The sequence below is a fragment of the Eurosta solidaginis genome, chromosome 3, assembly GCF_040869045.1.
Source record: "Eurosta solidaginis isolate ZX-2024a chromosome 3, ASM4086904v1, whole genome shotgun sequence".
NCBI classification, from domain to species: Eukaryota; Metazoa; Arthropoda; class Insecta; order Diptera; family Tephritidae; genus Eurosta; species Eurosta solidaginis.
The window spans coordinates 52892624-52918095 of NC_090321.1; the positions used below are offsets into that span (position 1 = coordinate 52892624).

A 25472-nucleotide genomic window follows, 5' to 3' on the forward strand; every position below is an offset into this window, starting at 1 on the left:
ACAGTATTCCTGCCAAGATTTCAAGGGCTTTTGATTTCGCCCTACAGAACTTTTTCATTTTCTTCTACTTAATATGGTAGGTGTCACACCCATTTGTCAAAGTTTTTTCTAAAGTTATATTTTGCTTCAATAAACGAATTCAATTTCATCACTTTTATCGTATTTCGTATAGAATTGTGGAATTTTTTTCATTTTTCGTAATTTTCGATATCGAAAAAGTGGCCGTGGTCATAGTCGGATTTCGACCATTTTTTATACCAATATAAAGTAAGTTCAGATAAGTACGTGAATTGAGTTTAGTAAAGATATATCGATTTTTGCTCAAGTTATCATGTTAACCAAGCGGAAGGACAGACGGTCGACTGTGTATTAAAACTGGGCGTGGCTTCAACCGATTCGTCGTAGAATCTATGCCACTACCAAATTTCACAAGGATTGGTAAATTATTGTTCGACTTGTGGCATTGATAATATTCTATACAATTTAAATTAAAAAGGGCGAAGCCACGCCCATTTTGAAATTGTCTTTTATTTTTATATTTTGTTGTACCATATAATTACTGGAGTTGAATGTTGAGATATTAAATTTTTTGTTAAAATTTGACTTTTAAAAAATTTTTTTTCCTCATCCGATTTTGCTCATTTTTATTTAGCATACATATAGTAATAGGAGTAACGTTCCTGCCAAATTTCATCATGATATCTTCAACGACTGCAAATTACAGATTGCAAAACTTTTAAATTACCTTCTTTTAAAAGTGGGCGGTGCCAGGCCCATTGTCCAAAATTTTACAAATTTTTTATTCTGCGTCATAAGGTGAACCCGCCTACTAAGTTTCATCGCTTTATCCGTCTTTGGTAATGAATTATCAAACTTTTTCTGTTTTTCAAAATTTCAATTTTCGATTTTATTTATTTTAAATAGCGATCTGGGATGAGTGCCCAGGAACCTACATACCAAATTTCATCAAGATGTCTCAAAATTTACTCACTTACTTTAACGGACAGACGGACGGACGGACATGCCTAAATGAATTTCTTTTTTCGCCCAGATCATTTTTATGTATAGAAGTCTATCACCCCTATTCTGCATTTCGATTACGTTCCCGTTCTACGCTCCGCTTCAATCGAAGTTTGGTATTCTGCATTACGACGGAATTGTAAAGAGAAGAGGAAGAGCAAATGATTTTTCGAAATCAGCTGTTGGTACGGAATGTGTGAACATTGGAACAAAATAAATTAAAGAAAATTTGTAAAAAAATACTGAAAAACGTTTATATTTTATTATCCACGCCATTTTGTACAAAAAAAAGCAATAGAATATATTCCCGCAGTGTTATATCTTTTTGAGTGAAGTGCTTTCATAATTGTAAGTGTGATTTTGTCGTTCTTTTGGCCAATTCCCTGCCGTGGCCACCCAATTTTGTTAAAACGTATTCCTGCACGAATATAGTTGACATTTTCTGAATTTTAAGGATGCTAATTTCATTGCACTGCCCTAAAATACTTTATGAAGATTTATTTATTCTTTCCGCAAGGATTGTTTACGTATTCGCTTCACCTTCCTCTACTCCGGCAGCTTGCTTTGGCATATATCTGGACCCAACGAACAGACACAAATTATAGCTGTCTATTATAATGGAATCAATAGCCGCGGCATTATTTATGGAGTTGGAAAGCAACGCATACGAAAATTGCCAGGCGAGAATGGAAAGGCAAATATTGCGAGATTTGTGTAATCCATTTGAGATGAGTGACGAATTGTAAGAAATTGAACTTAAAAGTGGTATAGTTTAATGACTTATTTTCTTATTTAGGTTCATAAAAAACTTTCGACTTAACAAGGATGCTTTCAAGTATGTGTTAGATACTTTTGCCGCGCAAATACGTCCAAGGACTTCGACATCGACATGTTGTTTTTGACCTGGAAACATATAAAAAACAATCATCATCAAACCTTCTACGTTTCTTAACAAGTTTTACTTACATTTTTGTTAAAATTCTGTTATAAATTAATAAAAAAATAAAAAGAAAATATTTTTCCGCCAACTAATTTGCAACTTAGAAAAACGGAACTACGATCGAAATGCAGAATACAAAAAATCGAACGATTCGATGTTGGATCGAAAGAGATTGGAACACAGAATACCAAAATTGCCAAATCGAAAAAATTCCAATCCAAGTCGAAATGTAGAATAGGGCTGTATATCTATCTCGATTAGTTTATGCCGTTACGGATTACCGTTATGCGAACAAAATTAATATACTCTGTGAGCTCTGCTCAGCTGAGTATAAAAATAGAAATGATACTTATACAAATATGATTGTTAGATTAAGCAAGTAGAAATCAGCATTTAGACAATAGGGGAAACGAAACAAGAAAACAAGATGAGACAATACAATTTCATTAGCAAGAAATACAAAATTGTTTCGGCTTGCAAATCATTATAAAAAGTGCCAAACATTTCCTATGTGTCTAAGTCTTGCCGGAAGAGCATTCCAAAGGCGTAGGGAAGTAACGAAGAACTGCCGTCCAGAGGTTAGCAAATGGTATATTATGTGCGTGAGAAGCACTGATCTCGGTGGATGAAGAAACGTAAGCCTCGGATATAAATAATCAGGTTCCTTTGTATATATAATTTTGTGAAGGATAGTCAGTGGTTTTAACTTTAAAAAGATTGTGAAAAGAAATATTTAGCAACCTTTCAGCGTGATGTGAAACGTGGTCAAGTCTTTTCAACCCAAATACATATCTAGCAATATTATTGTAAGCAACATTAAGTTTATTCATACACACATAGTCACAATTTGAGTAAATCTCACATCCATAAAGGAGTTTAGGTATTAGGTACGCTTTCGCTAGAAGTAGTCTAATATGTAGGGAAGTAAAATATTGAGTTAGCCACAGTGTACGAAGCATTCCATACACTTTTCCTACCGTGATAAAAATGTGGTCATTCCATGTCAAGGTCTTATTAAAAACTACTCCTAGTTTTTTTGCAGCGTCAACGTATTCGATGACAGAATTGTCAATAACTATGTTGTCCAAATCATGAGTAGGGAACGACTTTCTATTAATAACGATGCATTTCGACTTTTTGGGGTTAAGACATAGGCTGTTCTTAGAAGCCCACACACCTATTTGATTCAAATCATAATTCAGATTATTTACACACAAAGCGGTACCATCACGGGGACAACATGTATACAATTGCACATCATCAGCATAAATATGGACGTTACAAAACTTAACCACATTTGGCAAGTCATTGTTGTACAGAACAAATAGCAGAGGACCCAGAATAGAGCCTTGTGGGCTCTATAGAGTCAAAGGCTTTAGAGTGGTCAAGAGGGGTTAGAAAAATAATATGATTATCATCAACTCGCTCTCGAATGTCTTCTATCACAGATAGAAGTGCCTTTGTACAGCTTCTCTTTGACCGGAAACCGGACTGACAGTCAGTAATGAGCTTATTGTCTGAACATACCTCGTGATCTGTATATGCAAAATTCGTTCAACGACCTTTGAAAGAAAAGGGAATGTGGCTATAGGCCGACACTCTTTATTTTGCATAGGAATTGGGATAACTTTAGCAGCTTTGCAGCATTTAGGAAAAATACCAGTGTACAGAATAGAGTTGACCAAATAAGTTAAATGGGGAAGGATTATAGGAAGAATGATCTTTAAGAATTTGGCATTTATACATCGAACCCCATGGCATTCGACTTCACAGAAAGTAGGTCTTGCAATACATCACAGTCATCGACACACATAAACGCAAAGGACTGGAATCTATATTAGCATACTCAGGATAGCTATCCGTACAGATATTAGCGACTGAAGTTGGTAGTCTTACGAAGCTGGCATTTAATTCGTTAATGTTAATATCAGCAAGATCAGACAGATCTCCTTTGGACTTATAATAATACCCACATACCTATTTAGGCAAGATGTACACGAGGCGTAGCTTCATAGACGCGTATAAGATATGACATGTAGCTACGATTTCTCACGATTTCTCTCTAAAAGCAAACAATTATTGAAAAAAATAAGAAATTAAATTTCTTCAGGTATATCCGTCCCCGAAACCAAAGCAAAATAGGTATTAAAAGTTGTTTGCATCCCCGTGCCTTTGTAAATTATGAAAGTCCACTTTACACCACCACGGACTAGAGAAAAAAGTGATTTCTATTTTCCAACCCTTTTTAGCCTTTTAATCGCTTCAATAATGTCTAACCAAGCTTTTATGGTGTTGAATACTCTTTTTCGCTTTGGTAATATACCTTTCACGCAATTTTATTAACTAAAATAACATTTTCTAACTAATTACACAAATTTGCATACAAAAAAAAATCTAAACAGATATCTAGTTCTTCCTTTTTTTCAAGCGTACGAACGCTCAGCGACCAACATTGCTGTACGCTTAGCTACATGAAGATTTCATTCTTTGGGGCTTTCATGCGGCTTACGCCTCGTGTGCAGCTCTCCATTCAAGTACATGTGTTCGACATCAAAGCGTACAGATTTCGCCTGCAGCGTCTAATACGCGTCCATGACGCGTAGCCTCGTGTGCACCTTGCCTTACAAACGTCCTATTCGATTTGCCTGAAATTTGAAATAAATTTGCTTATATTAGTATTTACGATCCTTTTTTCTAGGAAGTAGACCAGAGACGGACTGGGACTCGGATTAGGACTGGGACTGAGACTCGGAGTGGCACTGGGACCGGGACTCGGAATGGGATTGGAACAAAATACATACCACCCCCTGGGACTGGCAATAAGGTATGAAGAAGAATGAGAAGAACTTGAGAGACGAGAAAAGAAAGGAGACTGGGAAAGAGATAGATGAAGCGAAAAAGACGGAGGGTGGAGTGAATAAAAGGATTAGGAAAAAGTGAAGAGGGGGGGAGGGCAGAGCTAGACGGAAAAAGCTTATTAAAATGTATGCAGATAGACCAAATTTAGGGCAGAACAACGTCTGCCGGGTCTGCTAGTTGTCTTATAATTTCGGTTGAACGTCAAAGAATAGACTCTTTGTAATAGTCCTAACCACCATTCCACAGCGGGTTGGGGGGACTAGAATATTTTCGAAGTTATACTTGTCGCTTACCACAAGGTGCGTGAGCCCAAAATTATCGATGCCGTGGGAGTTGAGCAAATACCAGAAGATGATGGTTCCGAATTCATATCCGACAAAAGACTGAACACGACCGTAACTTTTCTAAACCTGAAGGAAATGTTTTTGTGAATACAACAGCAAAAAGGTAGCCTCTAGATCAGATATATAATCTTAGACCTAGTTTACATATAACGACATTACTTTCATTTGCATTTTAGCTCCCTATCCTTAATTAAACGACTAAATTTCCCATACAAATTTTTCACCTCGATAATCGGTAATGAAAAATTTTTAGATAAGCCGATTTTTTCATAAACAAAAAAAAAAAAACACTTCTAGGGTGTTATCTCTAAGTGCAGGCACGAAATAAAAAAGAAATGGAAAATCTGACAACTAATGACCTAGTTCCTAGGAATGGGATATATGTGAACGCGTAAATTGTGGTGGATTTATTGATTATAAGGGCATGTAGAAATTAGGTCTTAGATTAGTGCATGTGGTTTTAGACCAATTTTATACATGCACCAATCTACAAAAAATCCGTTAATCTACGCGTTCGCATATGTTTTACTTCGTGTCTCGTTTTAGAGATGACATCCTAGAGGAGGTTCTAGATCTGGGAAAAAATCGGAATTTCTAAAGTTTTTTCATAATTACCGATGATCGAAGGTTATTTTATTAACGATTAGTTTAGGGAGAAAATTCAGATGATCTCGTTATATGTAAACTTTGTTTTTCCGAGAGGATGAGATGTAGAGACTAGGCCCAGGAGACTCTAGATAAGAGGTCTTAAAATGGAAAAATAATTTTGAACAGAAAGTTATGAATTTTTTTTAACTTAAAGAAAAACTATGCAGTACTTCATTACTAAGTATTATTTCTTTTATTTTAGAATTTTTATTTTGTAATCATATTTTATATCAAGGCATATAAACGTACAATATGTTGTATAATATAATATAAATGTTTGTTATATAATTTATGCAAATTAAAATTATCATTGTTTGCTTAGTCATTAAAAAAACTTAATCTAAAAAAAAATAAAACACACAATCTTATGTATACGTATATTTATTATTGTAATATATGAAAAAAGTTTTACCAATTATTTAAATAATATGCGTATGATAAAATTTATAAAACTGTGCTCGTAAACTGCTTAACAACTGTGCTGTTTGAGTTTTGCACTACATTTTATTTATTTTCAATTAATATTATTACTTTTCATTGTTATTAATAAAGTTAGTACCTCAAACTTTTATTTACTAAAGTAAAATTGGTTGTTTTGTAAAAAAGTGATTTTTAAATGGCTTAGTAAAAGGTTACCAAATATTTTTTTTTCTAATGTTATTTGTTTATAATATTATAGCATAATGTGAACAAATTTCTTTCGATGAATGGGTTTTTTGAACAACAAAATATATAAAAAAAATCGTAAAACAAAAACATACTGAATGCATTGCTTTCGACAGCAGAAAACATTGAACCCAATCAATTTTTTTGTTATCTAGAAGTTTTTCCGTATAAAATTCATGATAGGGAAAATTATTTTTCTGTCAGCTGACCAGCCTACGATACATACTTTGAAGTCCCTTTGTTGGTTGAGGTATGGTTCCGTTGCATTTATAGTTTGCTTATCCAACTTCATCACCAAATGATGAACGGTTGCGATTCGGAAGAACGAACAAGCGTCGGTCCAGGAAGTATTTCTATTGACACTCCTATCTAAAAGCAGAGGAAGCGAAAGACTTCAACGGAGTTGGCGAAGGCAGGAGGAGGAAGACTTGATCTCCCTTGGTGCTCCGAATGAACGTTAGTTATCGCGTAACAGGGATGACTGGCGCGAGTAAGCCCAAGTTAACAAATAATGATAAATTCCAAATTTTTCACAAATTGCCAATTGTTCGAGGACCAATTTGGTATAGGCAAGACGATGCACTAATCTAAAATAATCTTCAGAAGTTATTTACACATGCACGTATGACACATCCCTGAAAGCTAGATTATTTGCTGTGAAATGTGTCTATCATCTTGTTTAAGCTTGTTTTTTTTTTTGACGTTTGACGTTTATTTAGAGATGAAAACCTAGAGATGGTTCGCTTTGTGCACTGTGTTCGTAGTCCGCCACCCTAGAACTTCTACCAATGAAAACACTAGGTAACAAGCCTCCGGTTCAGATGACGACCACGGCAAAGGAATGTCAGGAGTCCTGCATTAGATGCCCAGCTGATTGATATTCTCGTGAAGGCTGACATCAGCGTCTTTCAGGAAGCACGACGGAAGAGGGGAAAGGCAGATTGACGACTACCAAAGTGGCCAAGGTTGAGCGCATTTCTGAGCCAAGGTTTTGTCTTTGTGGTGAGAAAGAAACTTTGACGTCAGGTACGGTTAATCATGGCTGTGAACGGGCGACTCACGGCGGTCCGTATCAAGGCGATGTTTTGCATAGGAGTTTTTTAATGAGAAACCAGACAAGGCATACGATATGTGCCACCGCCATGGTGGGAATTTAGACCACATAATACAAGTAGCCCAAAGTTCGAAGTTCATTGAATTCGCCATGATACACCAAGTTACCCGGCTGTTTTCTGAGCGAATAAGTCGATGCACTAGCGATTGACAATAGACATATCACTAGTGTCACGGATCTGCGCATGCTAATATATGCAAATAGCGACTCGGAACACTGTTTTGTAGCAGCCAAGATGTGCACACCTCGGTGCAGCGAAGAGAGTGCTTTTGAAAAAATAAAGGGTGTCGGTCGGATAATAGAACAAAATGTATAGGATTCCTGAGAGCTGTCAAACGAATATTTCTTAAACATTTCCAGACTTTAAACTTTTTCTATTTCTGTTATGCGGAAAATCAAATTTAAGTATGTATAAGATCAAACTCAAATCTCATCTACACAATTTTTAACTATTGTTAGTTTGGCGAGCATATGTATGTGTGTATATGTGAGCAGTTCGTGCAATTTTATGTTTATTTTTTTGCTTTTCATGGCCTAGTTTCTTTTCGTTGAGTTTTGTTGTGTTTTTTGTAAATTGATTGCACTTTTATTGAACTTTGCTTTTTTAAATATTCTCTTTTGGCCTGTCAAATAAACGCAGTTGCAGACTGCTTCAAATGCTGTTTTTCTTAATATATTTACGAAATAAAGCTTCAAGTATACTTTTAGGCGCAAATAAATAAATAAAAAGTTGTGTGTTTCTTCACCCTTTTTAAGCGCAAAGTTTATTTTTATTTTTGTATAACTCGTGTATATGAAACAAAGTTATAATACCCTGTTTAGCAAGCACAGCTGGGTATAAAAAAAACTAGTACTAAAACTACATATGAATGTATGTATATAAACACTATTATTATACATATTTATGTTTTTTTTTTTAATATTTGTTTTATTTAAGTTATATATAATTGTTTGTTGTCTCTTAGCACAATTTTTAGTTCAGTTTTGTTATATAATAATTTTGTTATTGAATTTATTCATACACAAAACAAAAAACAAGAAAAAATTATCAAAAATATAAATTTAAAAACATGACACATATTTGAACGTATAAATACTTTATGAAACGCTAAAACAACAAAAAATGTTTTAAAATATAAGTATGTACATATGTTTGTATGTATGTATATACTCTATAGCACTTCAATTTCGGTAGTTTGAGGAAGAAAGAACATTAAAAAAATTTTAAATATTTTATATCGATATTGTTTAAAACTTTTGTTTGACTTTTGGATAAAATAGAAGATTTAACATCTTTTATTAATTTCATCAAACGCAGATAACAAAAACGGTTAAAAAATTTTAAAACAGAAAAATCAAATTTTTGTATGTAAATATACAAATAAAAAACTTCTAGGATTGAAAGTTTAAATGAATTAAATACGAAAATATATAAGTTGAAAACTAAAAAGTAAATAATTTAAAAAATATAATTAAATTGAAAAAAAGCTTACAAATATTGTATTAAATTTCAGCAATTAATTTTAATTTGTAAATTAACATTAAGCGCATGCTTTTAAGCGAAATAATTTTATTTTAGCCTTTTTTATTGTAAAATGTATTCTTTTTACTTAAAAAATGCACTTTAAATATTTATTTTTAATAGTAAAATATCTATTTTTTAATTGCTGTTGGTGTTTTTCTGAAATGTATGGGTTTTAAGAGAATGTGTTTTTTTTTTTTTGGTGTCGCGCGATTTTATTATTTTTTGTTTTTTTGGGAACAAGCTCCAAAAAAAAACATGTTCGAAAATTTCTGTTGGTGTTTTAATTAATTTTAATTGTATCAAACACAGATAACAAAAACAGTTATAAAAAATTTTAAAACCAAAAAAATTAAATTTTTGTATTATTTTTTTATGTAAATATACAAAAAAAACTTCAGGATTGAAAGTTTAAATGAATTAAATACGAAAATATATAAGTTGAAAACTAAAAAGTAAAGAAATTAAAAAATAATAATTAAGTTGAAAAAAGCTTAAAAATTTTATGAAATTTCAGCAAATTAATTTTAATTTGTAAATTAACATTAAGCGCATGCTTTTAAGCGAAATAATTTTATTTTAGGCTTTTTTATTGTAAAATTTATTCTTTTTACTTAAAAAATGCACTTTAAATATTTATTTTTAATAGTTAAATATCTAATTTTTTAATTGCTGTTGGTGTTTTTCTGAGATGTATAGGTTTTGAGAGGATGGTTTTTTTTGGTGCTGTGCGATTTTTTTTGGAACATCTCCAAAAAAAAAAAGAAACATTGCGTTATGTAAAAACAAAGGGTAATTAAATCTTGATTTTTAAAACTTTAGTCTTGAACTAAAAGCAAAAAAAAAAACAAAACGAAAAAACACAAAAAAACACAAAACGCAGAAGTAAAAATTGATAACTTTAAACTCTAAAAAAACTTTCTGGAAAGAAAAAGTGCGTTGCGATATATGTATCTATGCATCTTTCAATGAGAAAAAAATTTTTATATGAAATAAATTTTTTGATTACGCAACTTGTGTTGAAGAAATTTGGTAACTTGTTTGAAATCAGATTCATAAAAAATATTTTATAATTATGTATAAAATTTGTTATAAAAAAGTTGAAAAATTCTTTTGACTACAAATATTTTTCTAGCTTGGCAAAGACTTTAGAAAATGTTTTATAAGTATAAAATTTGATATAAAAAAGTTTGAAAATTCTTTTTACTACAAATATTTTTTTAACTTGGCAAAGACTTTAGAAAATGTTTTATAAGTATAAAATTTGATATAAAAAAGTTTGAAAATTCTTTTTACTACAAATATTTTTTTTAACTTGGCAAAGACATACTATTTTAGAAAATCTTTATAAAGTTAATACATAATGGGCATATAAATAATTATTTGCATATTCTAATAAAAAAAAAGGTTGGAGAAAACATGCTGCAATACAAAAATTTTGTTGAGGATAAAAAAATTGTTTTTACCCGATTAAATAAATTCAATGCAGAAAAAACTGAATATATTGTAAAAAAAGCGGTAGCTAGACTAAAATTGCATTAAAAATAATTTGAAAATTTGCTTAAAGTTGGGGGGCGGGACAGTAGTACACTACTTTTCAAGAAAATTAAATGCGAAATAAAATTTTGTATTTTAAATCTCTATTTATTATTTAAAGCTAGAAAAACACAAATAAATTAAAAAAATTTAATTAACAATTATTTTTTTTTTATCGGCCTTTTGATAAAGGATTGCAGGTTCCATTCGAGCTGAAGGCCTATGACAATAATTTTTTTAACATAAAAAATTTTAACGGAAAAATGTGGAAAACAATAGAGGTATTCTCACTGTCCAGAAACCAAAAAAAGTAGAACGTTTTCCATTCGCAACAACAAAATACTGTGACGAATATTCACATCACTAAGTGATACTAGCATCCCTAATCCCATACTAAGCAGCCACTCGTATGTACGTAAACAAATCAACCATCATTTACACATGTACATACAAGGCAACAGAGAGATACTCACCATCAGCCGAAGTGGTACTCATATATACAGTCGCATACTACAAATATACATATAGATGGCTGGTAACCAAGCATGAAGTGCATGAAATTACTAGACCTTAAGAGAAATAGGTGAACGAGGAACCGAGAGTATAAAAGCAACGCAAGATGAGGCATGACTAATCAGTTTTGATTTAAACACGCTATTGGTTGTGAAGTATATGTGTTATTGTGAAGTACACTCAAAGTAGTCTAATAAAGACCACTTTGCATTATTGAATATCGGAGTTATTTATTCAACAGATTAGTGATTCGAAAGTTAGCAGAAGGTTTCAAATAAGCGAAATTTCCCAAAATTCGTTACAATACATTTGTGAAACATTTTCTATAGTTTTTACGTTTCCTATACCCAAACGCAGGGTTCAATCACAAGGGGTTTGCTCAGTTGACAAACTTTTAGCAACTTGCTGCCATCTTGCTACCAAATCGAATTGACGCCCATTAAAAGTGTTGTTTCTTTGAAAATTCATGAAAAATGTAAGTAGCAGAAATATGAGGTAAACAATTTACAATTGCCCGATACATACCGAACTGCATAAATCCTAAGTATTATATTTTTTTATTTCATAGTAAATCTATTAAATATATAAAATTTTTATGAAAACTACGTATACCAAGGAATCCTTGCCGTAAACCTACAAACATACGACATCTAAGAGCATCATTCTCTATTGCGAACGACATCTCAGACCAATAGCGTTCTCTAACATTTATTGCCTTATGTCAAAGAGAAAAGCGAAAGCATTTGTCAAATGATATGTCTCTATCGCTTAGCGTACCGATTCGCCTCAGGGCGTCCGCAAGTTCGTTTCGCAATTGAGAATAAGGGAATAAGGCGCCTAATCAAAATTCAAATTCATGGTTGAACGTCAGAAACTCTACTGGAAAATCGACTCATGCAAAAATGGCATACTTGAAATCCCGTAACAAAATGTTTTACTCATTGTGTTAATTTATTCATTAAGTATGTTCGGAAAATTAGTCCCTCTTTAAGTATTTATGAAATCGTTTTTATATTTTCAACAATATTTATATATTTTTATATTTTCAACAATATTTATATATTTGGAACACTCCAAATTGAATAAAAAAGTTCTTTTTGTAGTTTCAGAATAAATCCGTGTGTAGCAAAGCCGCACATAAGCTGAGCTCCTCTGTTAAAATCAAAGACGGAATATTGTGAGTTCTCTGCGACTGCTGAGTGAAGTGTCACCCTATGTCGGCTGCCAATTTGAAATAGCCCAATCTCAAAATATTTTTACAAAAATTTCCCATCTCAAGATTTGTTTCAAAAGCACCCTATCTCAGAATTAGGTAGAAGAATGTCCTTTTTCATTTTTTTTTTTTTATAAATCCCGATCTTATGTTAAAATGTATTGAATTTATGCCCAAATAAGGCGTTTTTGAAATAAAATTTGAGTTAGCGCATTTTTGAATAAAATTCTGAGGTAAGTACGACGTTCTTCAAACAAAATCTGAAAGAAAGACCCTAGCATCATTTCACGAAATGTGTAGTAAAAATGAATATATTGCCCAAAACCTGTTGACATATACAAAATTACTATCACTACTAATATACTACTAAAGGTACTTTTCTACTACAATTTCTGCTGAAGCTGATTGGGTTGTAACCCGTTTTCCTTGCATCGTAAAAGCAACCCATTTTAATTTTTAAATTTGGGAGAGTTAATGCTCTGCTGTGTTTAGAGAATAAACCTCTAGTAATTAAATTATGACCCGAACCCATGGCGGAACGATACAAGGTGGCAGCATGGAACAGCTGATTATAAACTTTTTTTATTTTATTTGATACATCAACTTCCGGCGCAGGACGATTTTGACATTTGTCCATCAAATTTAAAAAAACAAAGTACATAGGATTCTTATTTATGTTTGTAGGTATGTCACCATGCTGCCACCTTTTATCGTTCCGCCATGCCCGAAACCCATGAATATTTGAATAGAAAATTTAAAAATATGACAAGACGGTTGAAACTGACTTTGCAATTTATAAACAAAAATTTTAAGATCGAGCACGTTTTGTGCTCATGCCCTACGCTTGCCAGGTTAAGACTCTAGCTATTAGGAGTGATACGGCTGACAGATCTAGAATTAACAAGTGCCATAGGTCCTAGAAAGCTTCTAGTATTTGCCAAGAGGGCAGAGTTATCTTATAACATACGTCCTGGTTTTTGATAGGTTTTTTCAGTTTGGTCGTTAAAACAAACTTCTCGTAACACTACGAACTCATTCAGTATATTTGAGGTTCTCGTGGACCGACCAGTTTAACGTAACCTAACGCTTTCTAGACAGAGAGATTTGCCCTAATGTATCTACAAAATAAAATAAAAATAATTTTAAAGTAACATACATGAAAGATGTAAAAAAACTAAAAAAAATGTTTATATGAAAACATTTTTATGTAGATATTAAGAAAAAGTTTTTTATGTAAATATGTTTTATTTAAAAATTTTAAATTAAAAATTAAAAAAAAAAACATTTTTTTAAGGCCGAAAATACAATTCGTATTGATAAAATTGATATAAAAAATTATTGATAAAATTATATTTATAAGTTTTTTGTTTTTTTTTTTGTTGAAAAAGTCATTTTAGTATTGGTCAAAGTGACATTTAAATACAATTCGCAAATGAAAAAAAAAACAAATAAAATAAAAAAAATTAGCACAGCATTCATATTTTAAACATTTTTTAATTTTTATTTTTTTTAAATAATTTTTTTTAAAATGCCTTACAAACGGTTTATTATAAAAGTGAAAAGAACTAAATGAAGTGGCTTGTGATGTATAAAAATTTAATTGCTATTTTTTTACAGCCCTATTATGGCATGCTTTTATAATTTTTCGGATTATTACTATTTTTTAGCATTATTCTGCTTTTAAAGCAGTTTTTTGCGAAAGGAAAACATCTCAGCTTGTGTAATGAGCGTTTGAAAACAGAAAAAACTACATCAAAAAGCAGAAAATAAAAAAATAATAAAAAGGAAAAATAAAATAAAATATTGAAAAGGTGTGTGAAGTCATAAAAATAGGACTAATTGTATGTTATATCTACGCAAGCAAACAAAAATTGAAACACCTACATGTGAGGGGTGCACATTGAATATCCTCGCACATGTAAATAAGAATTAAATAATTTATAAATATTGCTATTATTTGCTTGCACAATTTATGTTAATATTTTTGCTTAAATTTTGAATTTTATAGCAGTGTCACTTGTTATTGTTTTAGCTACAATTCTGATTGTTTGTTGCTATAGCAGTTTGTTGTTGTGTGTTTTAAATGAAAATGGTGGAAATTGTTTTCTGAATTGGTGGTTCGTTTTTATCTCTCCCAAGTTATTATTGTTTTGTGTGTTCGTTTGCTGTTTTTGTTTTTTTGTTGAATTTATAATTAGTTTGTTTTTTTTACTTTTAATGAATTGTCATTAATTTTACGAAATTCTATTCTATTATGAGTGGTATGGCGTTACGTAGGTTGCTGGGAAGATGCCTTTCCGATTTCCAATTTCACCATTCCACCAATTCTCATCTGAGCGATCTGTAACGGTAATAACATCGCCGCGTCTAAAGTCCAATTCACCAGATTCTTGTGGCACAAAATCGTATAATGCTTGAACGAGCATCTGTGAATACAAAATAAATTAATAGAATTTAATAAAAAGGCCAAGGTGTACTATCGACAATTATTTGTTGTATTTTGGAAACATACATGAAAACACCAGAGTTAAAAAAGGGGCTCTGAGTGGTGGTGATATAACTCAGGGCGCTACTTCCAACACCATGCAACGCTACTTGCAGATATCGAAAGCTTTTTACTTTAGGATGGGATATAAAACTTAGAACCGGCATGTGGTCGACACTTGTCAAATGTGCATCAGGCTGCGGAATGGCCTTATGTCTCCCATTCTGAAAAACTCTACAGACAAAGGCTCTTTAAACCACCAGATGGAAAGGCTGCTGGAACCCATTGGACAGATTGCTGAACTTTTAACCAAACTAAGTAGTTATTTCTCCAATCGCTCACGCTTCATCATCCTGTTTACAAAAAGGGCAAATATCAAACAACAGTTGCGAAATCAAGTTCGCGCATCTGCGGTACTGACTGCGGAAACTCCGATTATTCTGAGAGATACATTCCATAAACTTCTCTTTCTATGACACAGCAACATCTTTAGTCTAGATTGCCTTCATTAATTATCGACTTCTCAGTGTGATATAACCCTATCTCGACTGCCGCTTCAAAAACGGTCTTTCTGCGCAAAATTTTGAAAACGATCTGTATAATATCTTGTTTGAAGAAAACAAATAGAACCTCTTTGAACAGACTGCCGCAATTGGACCTACAGTTCAGAGCCGGAACAAACTCTTTAAGTCCCTCGCCGCCAACACTTGGGGATGGACAAGGAAACGATGCGCACAGCTACTAAACCAATTCGCCACCGCTTGTGTGCTGCGCAGCTGGAGGAATCTGCTGTTCTGTCAACACACCGCGCTCAGAGCTGCTACGGGATGTCTCTTCATGTCGCCAGAACATCATCTATACAGTGAGGCAGGCATTTTCGCAATAACGGAGAGAAACGAAATCACTGCTACAACAACAACGACGAATACTCTGATAAATGCTCAGAAACTTGGACATCGTAACAGACAACCGATTAATAACGTCTCGCCTCCAAAGGATATAAGGGGATATATCCACAAGCATTGCGAATAGATCCAGCACACAAGTTCAGTTGTTGAGCATATACAGGCCCTCAGTCTCCTCCACAAAGAGGCGCCAAAGTTTTATGCCGATAATGCCCGGCGAGTCCAGTTCCCAGAGTTTATTACCATACTCGTAATATAAGAAAGCAGACTTCCTAGGAAGATGCGCGTTAGTAACCCCAACCCCACGCGCATCACTCTGTTACAACTTCGATTTGGATAATGTAATACGTTATTTATCTAGAATCAACCCCGACAGGCACAATGTTTTTCGTGCATTTTATTTGACACCAACCGTCTTTACAATTTAAATGTGGGACTAAAGCCTCGGCCACCGTGGTGTGATGGTAGCGTGCTCCGACTATCACACCGTATGCCCTGGGTTCGCACCCCGGGCAAAGCCACATCAAAATTTTAAAAATAAAATTTTTCAATTAGAAGAAAATTTTTCTAAGCGGGGTCGCCCCTCGGCAGTGTTTGGCAAGCGCTCCGGGTGTATTTCCGCCATGAAAAGCTCTCAGTGAAAACTCATTTGCCTTGCAGATGCCGTTCGGAGTCGGCATAAAACATGTAGGTCCCGTCCGGCCAATTTGTAGGGAAAATCAAGAGGAGCACGACGCAAATTGGAAGAGAAGCTCGGCCTTAGATCTCTTCGGAGGTTATCGCGCCTTACATTTATTTATTTTTTAAAGCCTCTAACAGCCATGTTACTTTGCCTAACTCTATTGAATCTGCAAATTTCCTTAGGCTTCCATTAGAGGATACGTGATAATTTGTGAGTGGTCACACTTATTGGATGGGGCGAAGCACTGCTAAAAGAAGAATGATCTGACTGGCTTGGTTTCCTTCCAAAGATCATCTAAATGTCCATCCACCTCAATTGCCTAATACCCCAAAAAGCGTCACCACATAAACTTGGTGTTGAGACAATTGGCTTTACCCTGCATTATAGATGAACTGTATCCAATTTTTTTAATCCTTGAACTATTTGTGGCAGACACTGAACTAAAGTTGGTGGAACCCAAAAGGGGTAAATATAAAGGCTTCTACTGTGTGGTGAGTGAAAATCGCCATACACAATTATGTCCTGGCATGATTGCAGAACTAGCTTCCACATTCGTGTTTTTGAATATCGTAACTAGGTCCTGTTTGAGGAATATTAAATCAAATACTCCTTTTTATTAAGGCAGCGATGACTCTGCCAATAATAGGCAACCGTAAGGTGTAGGCAGCCGTCAAGTTGCCGCTTTCATGAGATTATGAAATCCAAATGTTTCATTCAGATTTTACAAATAGTAAAATAGTAAATAGTAGTAAATAAATAGTTTTGATAAAACTAAGAAAATATGGGCAATAATTAATTTTGAAACCCACTGTATATAAAAATTGTGACAAAGTGATTTCCTTAGCGCAGCCCCAAGTCTAATATATTGACAGAAGAGAAACCCATAAAAATGGTGCAATAGTTAGCTCAGCAAGGTATATTGCTGAAATATTGCTAGGAGGAATGTTAGTTGACATTTTCTTGGTTGTTTTTGTTGTAGTAGAAAGGCTCTGGCGACCCCAAGTGCCATGGAACTAGGGAGTGGTAGGAACTAGGGAGTAGTGGAACAATCAATCTCGTCACATTAAATTGTTTCCGAGATTGTAGGGCTTGAACCTTAATGGTGCTTTTTACCGAAACGTAACGAACCAACTACAACAACAACAACAACAACATTTCTTGGTGAACTAGAATGCTGATTGGCTCCTGTTGTTTTTGCTGTTGTTGATGTATTAACGACAAAGACACTCCCCGAAGCTTTTGGGGAGTGTTATCGATGTTGATGGTCATTTGTCTGATGCAGATCCGGTACGTTCCGGTAACATGCTATGCCTGCCTAGGTCGCTATTTCCATGCAGATTTGTTTGTGCATATGTAGGTTAATACAATTTTAATTTCGGATCCACGATTACTTACCTCTTCATGTATCATATCTCTTAATTTAACATCTTGTGATCTTGATACGCTTGCGGTTCGATGATATTCTACTAATTCGTTGAGTGAGTTAAATTTAACTACCCAAAGGAAGAATTTACCCTGTGCGTCACGTAAAACTTTAAAATGTTGCACACCATCAGGACATCTGTAGCGGGATAGAGAAATTATGATAATAAAAATATTAATAGAGGTTGCTAACTTTAAAGAAGAATACGTACTTGACTGATAGGGAGAAATCACCAGGACTGGATTCACTTATACGAATCAAGAATGCACCTTCATGTTTATTTGAGAGTAATTTTTCAGCATCGGCACGTGTGATGCGGCCATAGTACCAGCTATACAGGTGGCGGAAGGAGAAATTTAAAATTTATCTAGGGGAAAAATACTAAATACAGGCATAGCCGGGAGCCACACTTACTCATGATTTTTCATTTCTATATAGTTACTGGGTATGAGACCCTCTTTACTGTCTAATTCGGCTCGATACCAATTTGAATCGTCTTCCATATTTAAAATCTGTTATTAAAAATATAAAGAAAAAAGTTATTTTAGTAATAAATAAATCTGAAATTGATAGATAAATTTTTTTTATTTTAATGGTATATATATTTTTTTTTCGCGCTGCCCTCAAGTGGCCCAATGAAACCGGGCTAAGCCTAATTACGCGATCGATTTATATATATATAACAACTTTTTTTTTTTTTTTTGTTGAGTCTTTAATGGGCAGCGGTTTGTGAAGCGACGCGATCTAAGACTACTCAGCTACAGCCAAGCGTAATACTTAAAGAGAGCAGAAGCAAATGTATTATACATTAATTATTAAGAGAGGTGCGAACAATCTTTTTTATATAAAAAAGGGAGTCCTAGCTATAAAATGTGTTTGAGTGAGAGTTATAATCTTGGCAAAAACGCCGAAAAGGTTCATTTTGTTCGAAATTCGTTCTACATTGTTTCAGGAGAAGAGGTTTGAAGTGTCTCGATGTCCGAGAGGGAACGCAAAAGTTCACTTCGTTCAGAAGGAATGGGCTCGAAATTGATTCATTTAAAAATTTTGTCATAAATATTACATCAAGCATTTCCCTTCCAATAGCAAGAGTTGGAAGACTGATAAGCTTTAATCGATTAGTATAAGGTGGAAGATTAGTTAAAGAGTCCCATTGAAAATTTATTAAGGCAAATAGTAAAAATTGTTTTTGTATTGATTCGAGACTGTCTGCATGGACTTGATAACGCGGATTCCAGATTACTGAGCCGTATTCTAATATTGGCCTAACTAATGTTGTAAAAAGTGCTTTAGTTATGTAAGGGTCGTTAAATTTTGACTTATTTTGTTTTGTTAAATTCTTTTGACCACCGTTTAACAAATGCAAAAACACCTTTGCCTTTATTCACTATAGCATTAGTATAAAGGTTGAAACTAAGTTTGGAATCCATCATGACTCCCAAGTCAATAAAATTATTTAGTTTCTAGACTATAGTTGTTAATTGTATATGAAGCTGGTGGCGAAATTCTCCGAGAAAAACACATAAATTTACATTTTTTGAGATTGAGCGGCATATAATTTACATTGCACCAGGTAACCAAGTGATTTAAAGCAAGGAATGTTCCTTAACCGAGGCATATGATTTGAAAAGTTTTACATCGTCTGCGTACATCAAGATTTTTTAGTATTTAATTGTATTAGATATATCTTTTATGAACAACAAGAACAGAATCGGACCAAGATGGCTGCCCTGAGGAACACCAGAAGAAACATTGATGACCCCAGAAAGTGTATTTTTAAAGATTACTTTTTGCGTACGATTATCAAGATACGAAGAAATCCAGCATATAAAACGGGGTTGAAAACCAAGTTGACCGAGTAATGTACTTTGTCGAAAGTTTTACTGAAATCGGTGTAAATTACATCGGTATGAAGGCCTTTTATAAATCCATTAGAAACGTGAGTGGTAAATTCCAGTAAATTGGTGATATAGCATTTTCAGGTCAAATGAAACTTTTTTCATTTTAAATGAAACTTTTTTCATTTCAAATGAAACTTTTTTCATTTCAAATTAAACTTTTTTCATTTCAAATGAATCTTTTTTATTTTAAATGAAACTTTTTTCATTTTAACAGCCTGATTCTAATGTGGTAACAACTTTCTTCACCACGGCAACTTTCTTCATATGGTAACTTTTGTACCCTTTTGGTTTTCTGCCCACGAAAGTAGCCGGATAATTGTTTACCCACTAAAATAGGTGGTAACATCGATGTAACCACACAAAAGCTGTTGTTTGGAAAAAGGCAATACTGAAAAATAAAGAATTGTGAGCGCAAATAAGTAAACATAATAGTAAAAAAGTGTTGCCTCTTGCTATACATATTTGTTTCCATGCACTTTCACAGTATATATTACAATATAGCTATGTAAAAACGTATGCATGTATGCACATATGTATGTATATACACATCGTCCCGTTTATTCGTTAACATCGTATCTACGAGTGACACATTTTCGGTAAAGCCATGGCGGAACCATACACGGTGGCAGCATGGTGACATACCTACAAACATAAATAAAAATTCCATGTACTTCGTTTTTGTAAATTCGATGGACAAATGTCAAAATCGTACTGCGCCGGAAGTTGATGTATCAAACTAAATAAAAAAAAATTTTATTCAGCTGTCCCATGCTGCCACCTTGTATCGTTCCGCCATGGGTAAAGCGAAGAAAACCAACTTTTAAATTTCACCACAGACACTGGTGAGTTTTTCGGCGATGACAGCGTTACAACTTTGGCCAGAATCGCGAATAAAACAACTGGTAACGAGTTTCGGTTACATAATGTTCTGGGTACTATTTTACCGGTAACGCTAAGAATCGGGCCGTAAATGAAACTTTTTTCATTTCAAATGAAACTTTTTTTGATTTTTAAGGGGTTTTTCATGACCTATTAAAAAAATTTTCGGAAATTAAGTTTCCTTAACTATTCTGATTTATTTCGTTGTAGTGCGAATAAAACAAAGTTTATTCCACCTTACGGCCCAACATTTCGCCAAATTTCCTTGGCATCATCAGGGTCGTAATATTTTTAGATGTGGCGGTTGACAAAATTACAAATTAAAATTAAGTAAAATTTACAAAAATTACACCATTAATTACATAGAAAATCGGTACCATAGATTTGTGGTACACTTTGTCACATTAAACTCTATGAACACTATAAAATTTTCATTTGATTGTATAATTTTCATGTATACCAACGTTTTTAGCGGACGCTTTTGGGTCGGACGTATGAAATTTTTTTTTATTGCATTTTCAGGTCAAATGAAACTTTTTTCATTTCAAATGAAACCATATTAAGGTAATTGTCAATATATTTATATCGTACTTTATAACGCTAAGTATTTATCAAAATTTTCTTTAAGACAACTATTTCTAATTAGCCACATTGAAGGCAAAATTTTTGCTTACATTTTCTTTGTGAATTTAAACTGCAGTTAAGGTCGGCTTAGTTTAGCCTCTCCTTTTGATCGTTTCAATTTTTATACTCAGTTGAGCAGAGCTCACAGAGTATATTAAGTTTGATTGGATAACGGTTCGTTGTACATATATAAAGGAATCGAGATAGATATAGACTTCCATATATCAAAATAATCAGGATCGAAAAAAAATTTGATTGAGCCATGTCCGTCCGTCCGTCCGTTAACACGATAACTTGAGTAAATTTTGAGGTATCTTGATGAAATTTGGTATGTAGGTTCCTGAGCACTCATCTCAGATCGCTATTTAAAATGAACGATATCGGACTATAACCACGCCCGCTTTTTCGATATCGAAAATTTCGAAAAACCGAAAAAGTGCGATAATTCATTACAAAAGACCGATAAAGCGACGAAACTTGGTAGATGAGTTGAACTTATGACGCAAAATAGAAAATTAGTAAAATTTTGGACAATGGGCGTGGCACCGCCCACTTTTAAAAGAAGGTAATTTAAAACTTTTGCAAGCTGTAATTTGGCAGTCGTTGAAGATATCATGATGAAATTTGGCAGGAACGTTACTCTTATTACTATATGTACGCTTAATAAAAATTAGCAAAATCGGAGAAGGACCACGCCCACTTTTAAAAAAAAAATTTTTTTAAAGTAAAATTTTAACAAAAAATTTAATATCTTTACAGTATATAAGTAAATTATGTCAAGATTCAACTCCAGTAATGATATGGTGCAACAAAATACAAAAATAAAAGAAAATTTAAAAATGGGCGTGGCTCCGCCCTTTTTCATTTAATTTGTCTAGGATACTTTTAACGCCATAAGTCGAACAAAAATTAACCAATCCTTTTGAAATTTGGTAGGGGCATAGATTTTATGGCGTTAACTGTTTTCTGTGAAAATGGGCGAAATCGGTTGATTCCACGCCCAGTTTTTATACACAGTCGTCCGTCTGTCCTTCCGCATGGCCGTTAACACGATAACTTGAGCAAAATTCGATATATCTTTACTAAACTCAGTTCACTTTATCTTGGTATGAAAAATGAACGAAACCCGACTATGACCACGCCCACTTTTTCGATATCGAAAAGAACGAAAAATGAAAAAAAATGCCATAATTCTATACCAAATACGAAAAAAGGGATGAAACATGGTAAGGTAATTGGATTGTTTTATTGACGCGAAATATAACTTTAGAAAAAAACTTTATAAAATGGTTGTGACACCTACCATATTAAGTAGAAGAAAATGAAAAAGTTCTGCAGGGCGAAATAAAAAACCCTTAAAATCTTGGCAGGTATTACATATATAAATAAATTAGCGGTATCCAACAGATGATGTTCTGGGTCACCCTGGTCCACATTTTGGTCGATATCTGGAAAACGCCTTCACATATACAACTACCACCACTCCCTTTTAAAACTCTCATTAATACCTTTCATTTGATACCCATATCGTACAAACTCATTCTAGAGTCACCCCTGGTCCACCTTTATGGCGATATTTCGAAAAGGCGAACACCTATAGAACGAAGGCCCACTCCCTTTTAAAAATACTTATTAACACCTTTCATTTGATACCCATATCGTACAAACAAAGTCTAGAGTCACCCCTGGTCCAGAAAGGCCCACTCCCTCTTAAAATACTCATTAACTCCTTTCGTTTGATACCCATATTGCACAAACGAATTCTAGAGTCACCCCTGGCCCACCTTTATGGCGATATCTCGAAACGGCGTCCACCTATGGAACTAAGGATTACTCCCTTTTAAAATACTCATTAACACCTTTCATTTGATACCCATATCGTACAAACAAAGTCTAGAGTCACCCCTGGTCCACCTTTATTGCGATACCTCGAAAATGCGTCCACCTATAGAACTAAGGCCCACTCCCTTTTAAAACTCTCATTAATACCTTTCATTTGATACCCATATCGTACAAACTCATTCTAGAGTCACCCCTGGTCCACCTTTATGGCGATATTTCGAAAAGGCGAACACCTATAGAACGAAGGCCCACTCCCTTTTAAAAATACTCATTAACACCTTTCATTTGATACCCATATCGTACAAACAAAGTCTAGAGTCACCCCTGGTCCACCTTTATTGCGATACCTCGAAAATGCGTCCACCTATAGAACTAAGGCCCACTCCCTCTTAAAATACTCATTAACTCCTTTCGTTTGATACCCATATTGCACAAACGAATTCTAGAGTCACCCCTGGCCCACCTTTATGGCGATATCTCGAAACGGCGTCCATCTATATAACTAAGGCCCACTCCCTTTTAAAATACTCATTAACACCTTTCGTTTGATGCCCATAATGTGCAAACAAATTCTAGGGTCACCCCTGGTCCACCTTTATGGCGATATCTCGAAACGGCGTCCACCTATGGAACTAAGGATTACTCCCTTTTAAAATGCTCATTAACACCTTTCATTTGATACCCATATCGTACAAACGCATTCTAGAGTCACCCCTGGTCCATCTTTACGGCGATATATCGAAAAGGCGTCCATCTATAGAACTTAGGTCGACGCCCTTTTAAAATACTCATTAATACCTTTCATTTGATACCCATATCGTACAAACGCATTCTAGAGTCAACCCTGATCCACCTTTATGGTTATATCCCTAAATGGCGTCCACCTATAGAACTATGGCCCACTCCCTCATAAAATACTCTTTAATGCCTTTCATTTGATACACATGTCATACAAACACATTCCAGGGTTTCCCTCGGTTCATTTTCCTACATGGTTATTTTCCCTTATGTTGTCACCATAGCTCTCAACTGAGTATGTAATGTTCGGTTACACCCGAACTTAACCTTCCTTACTTGTTAATAGATAAAGTAGCAGGGTTATACGCTAGGCAACTTATATACTACAGTTTAACCACCCACTTAAAATAAGCACCTATATTTATACTCAGTTGAGCAGAGCTCACAGAGTATATTAAGTTTGATTGGATAACGGTTGGTTGTACATATATAAAGGAATCGAGATAGATATACACTTCCATATATCAAAATAATCAGGATCGAAAAAAAATTTGATTGAGCCATGTCCGTCCGTCCGTCCGTCCGTTAACACGATAACTTGAGTAAATTTTGAGGTATCTTGATGAAATTTGGTATGTAGGTTCCTGAGCACTCATCTCAGATCGCTATTTAAAATGAACGATATCGGACTATAACCACGCCCACTTTTTCGATATCGAAAATTTCGAAAAACCGAAAAAGTGCGATAATTCATTACAAAAGACAGATAAAGCGACGAAACTTGGTAGATGTGTTGACGTTATGACGCAGAATAGAAAATTGGTAAGATTTTGGACAATGGGCGTGGCACCGCCCACTTTTACAAGAAGGTAATTTAAAAGTTTTGCAAGCTGTAATTTGGCAGTCGTTGAAGATATCATGATGAAATTTGGCAGGAACTTTACTACTATTACTATATATGCGCTAAATAAAAATTAGCAAAATTGGATGAAGAACACGCACACTTTTTAAAAAAAAAATTTTTTTTAATTCAAATTTTAACAAAAAATTTAATATCTTTACTGTATATAAGTCAATTAAGTCGAAATTCAACTCCAGTAATGATATGATGCAACAAAATACAAAAATAAAAGAAAATTTCAAAATGGGCGTGGCTCCGCCCATTTTCATTTAGTTTGTCTAGAATACTTTAATTGCCATAAGTCGAACAAAAATTTACCAATCTTTCTCAAATTTGGTAGGAGCATAGATTCTATAACGGTGACTGTTCTCTGTGAAAATGGGCGAAATCGGTGGAAGCCACGCCCAGTTTTTATACACAGTCCACCGTCTGTCCTTCCGCTCGACCGTTAACACAATAACTTGAGCAAAATCCGATATATCTTTACTAAACTTAGCCCACGTACTTATCTGAACTCACTTTATCTTGGTATAAAAAATGACCGAAATCCGACCATAACCACGCCCACTTTATCGATATCGAAAATTACGAAAAATGAAAAAAATGCTAATAATTCTATACCAAATACGAAAAAAGGGATGAAACGTGGTAACTGGATTGGTTTATTGACGCAAAATATAACTTTGGAAAAAACTTTGTAAAATGGGTGTGACACCT

The 25472-nt window shown here is 34.0% G+C and overlaps 1 protein-coding gene across 10 annotated transcripts in view; it reads right to left on the reverse strand.

Annotated features, from left to right (window-relative positions):
• Nucleotides 1-5981: 5981 nt before the first annotated feature.
• The window catches only part of drk (growth factor receptor-bound protein 2 drk), a 91380-nt gene continuing 71889 nt past the window's right edge, over nt 5982-25472 (reverse strand). For all 10 annotated transcript variants that reach the window (XM_067771735.1, XM_067771734.1, XM_067771731.1 and 7 more), the window contains 4 exons: nt 18285-18382; nt 18082-18201; nt 17843-18008; nt 5982-14801 (listed from right to left, as the gene is read on the reverse strand). In XM_067771735.1, coding sequence (XP_067627836.1) covers nt 14628-14801; nt 17843-18008; nt 18082-18201; nt 18285-18382 — 558 coding nt within the window. In that variant the 3' untranslated portion in view covers nt 5982-14627. The remainder of the gene's footprint in view (nt 14802-17842; nt 18009-18081; nt 18202-18284; nt 18383-25472) is intronic.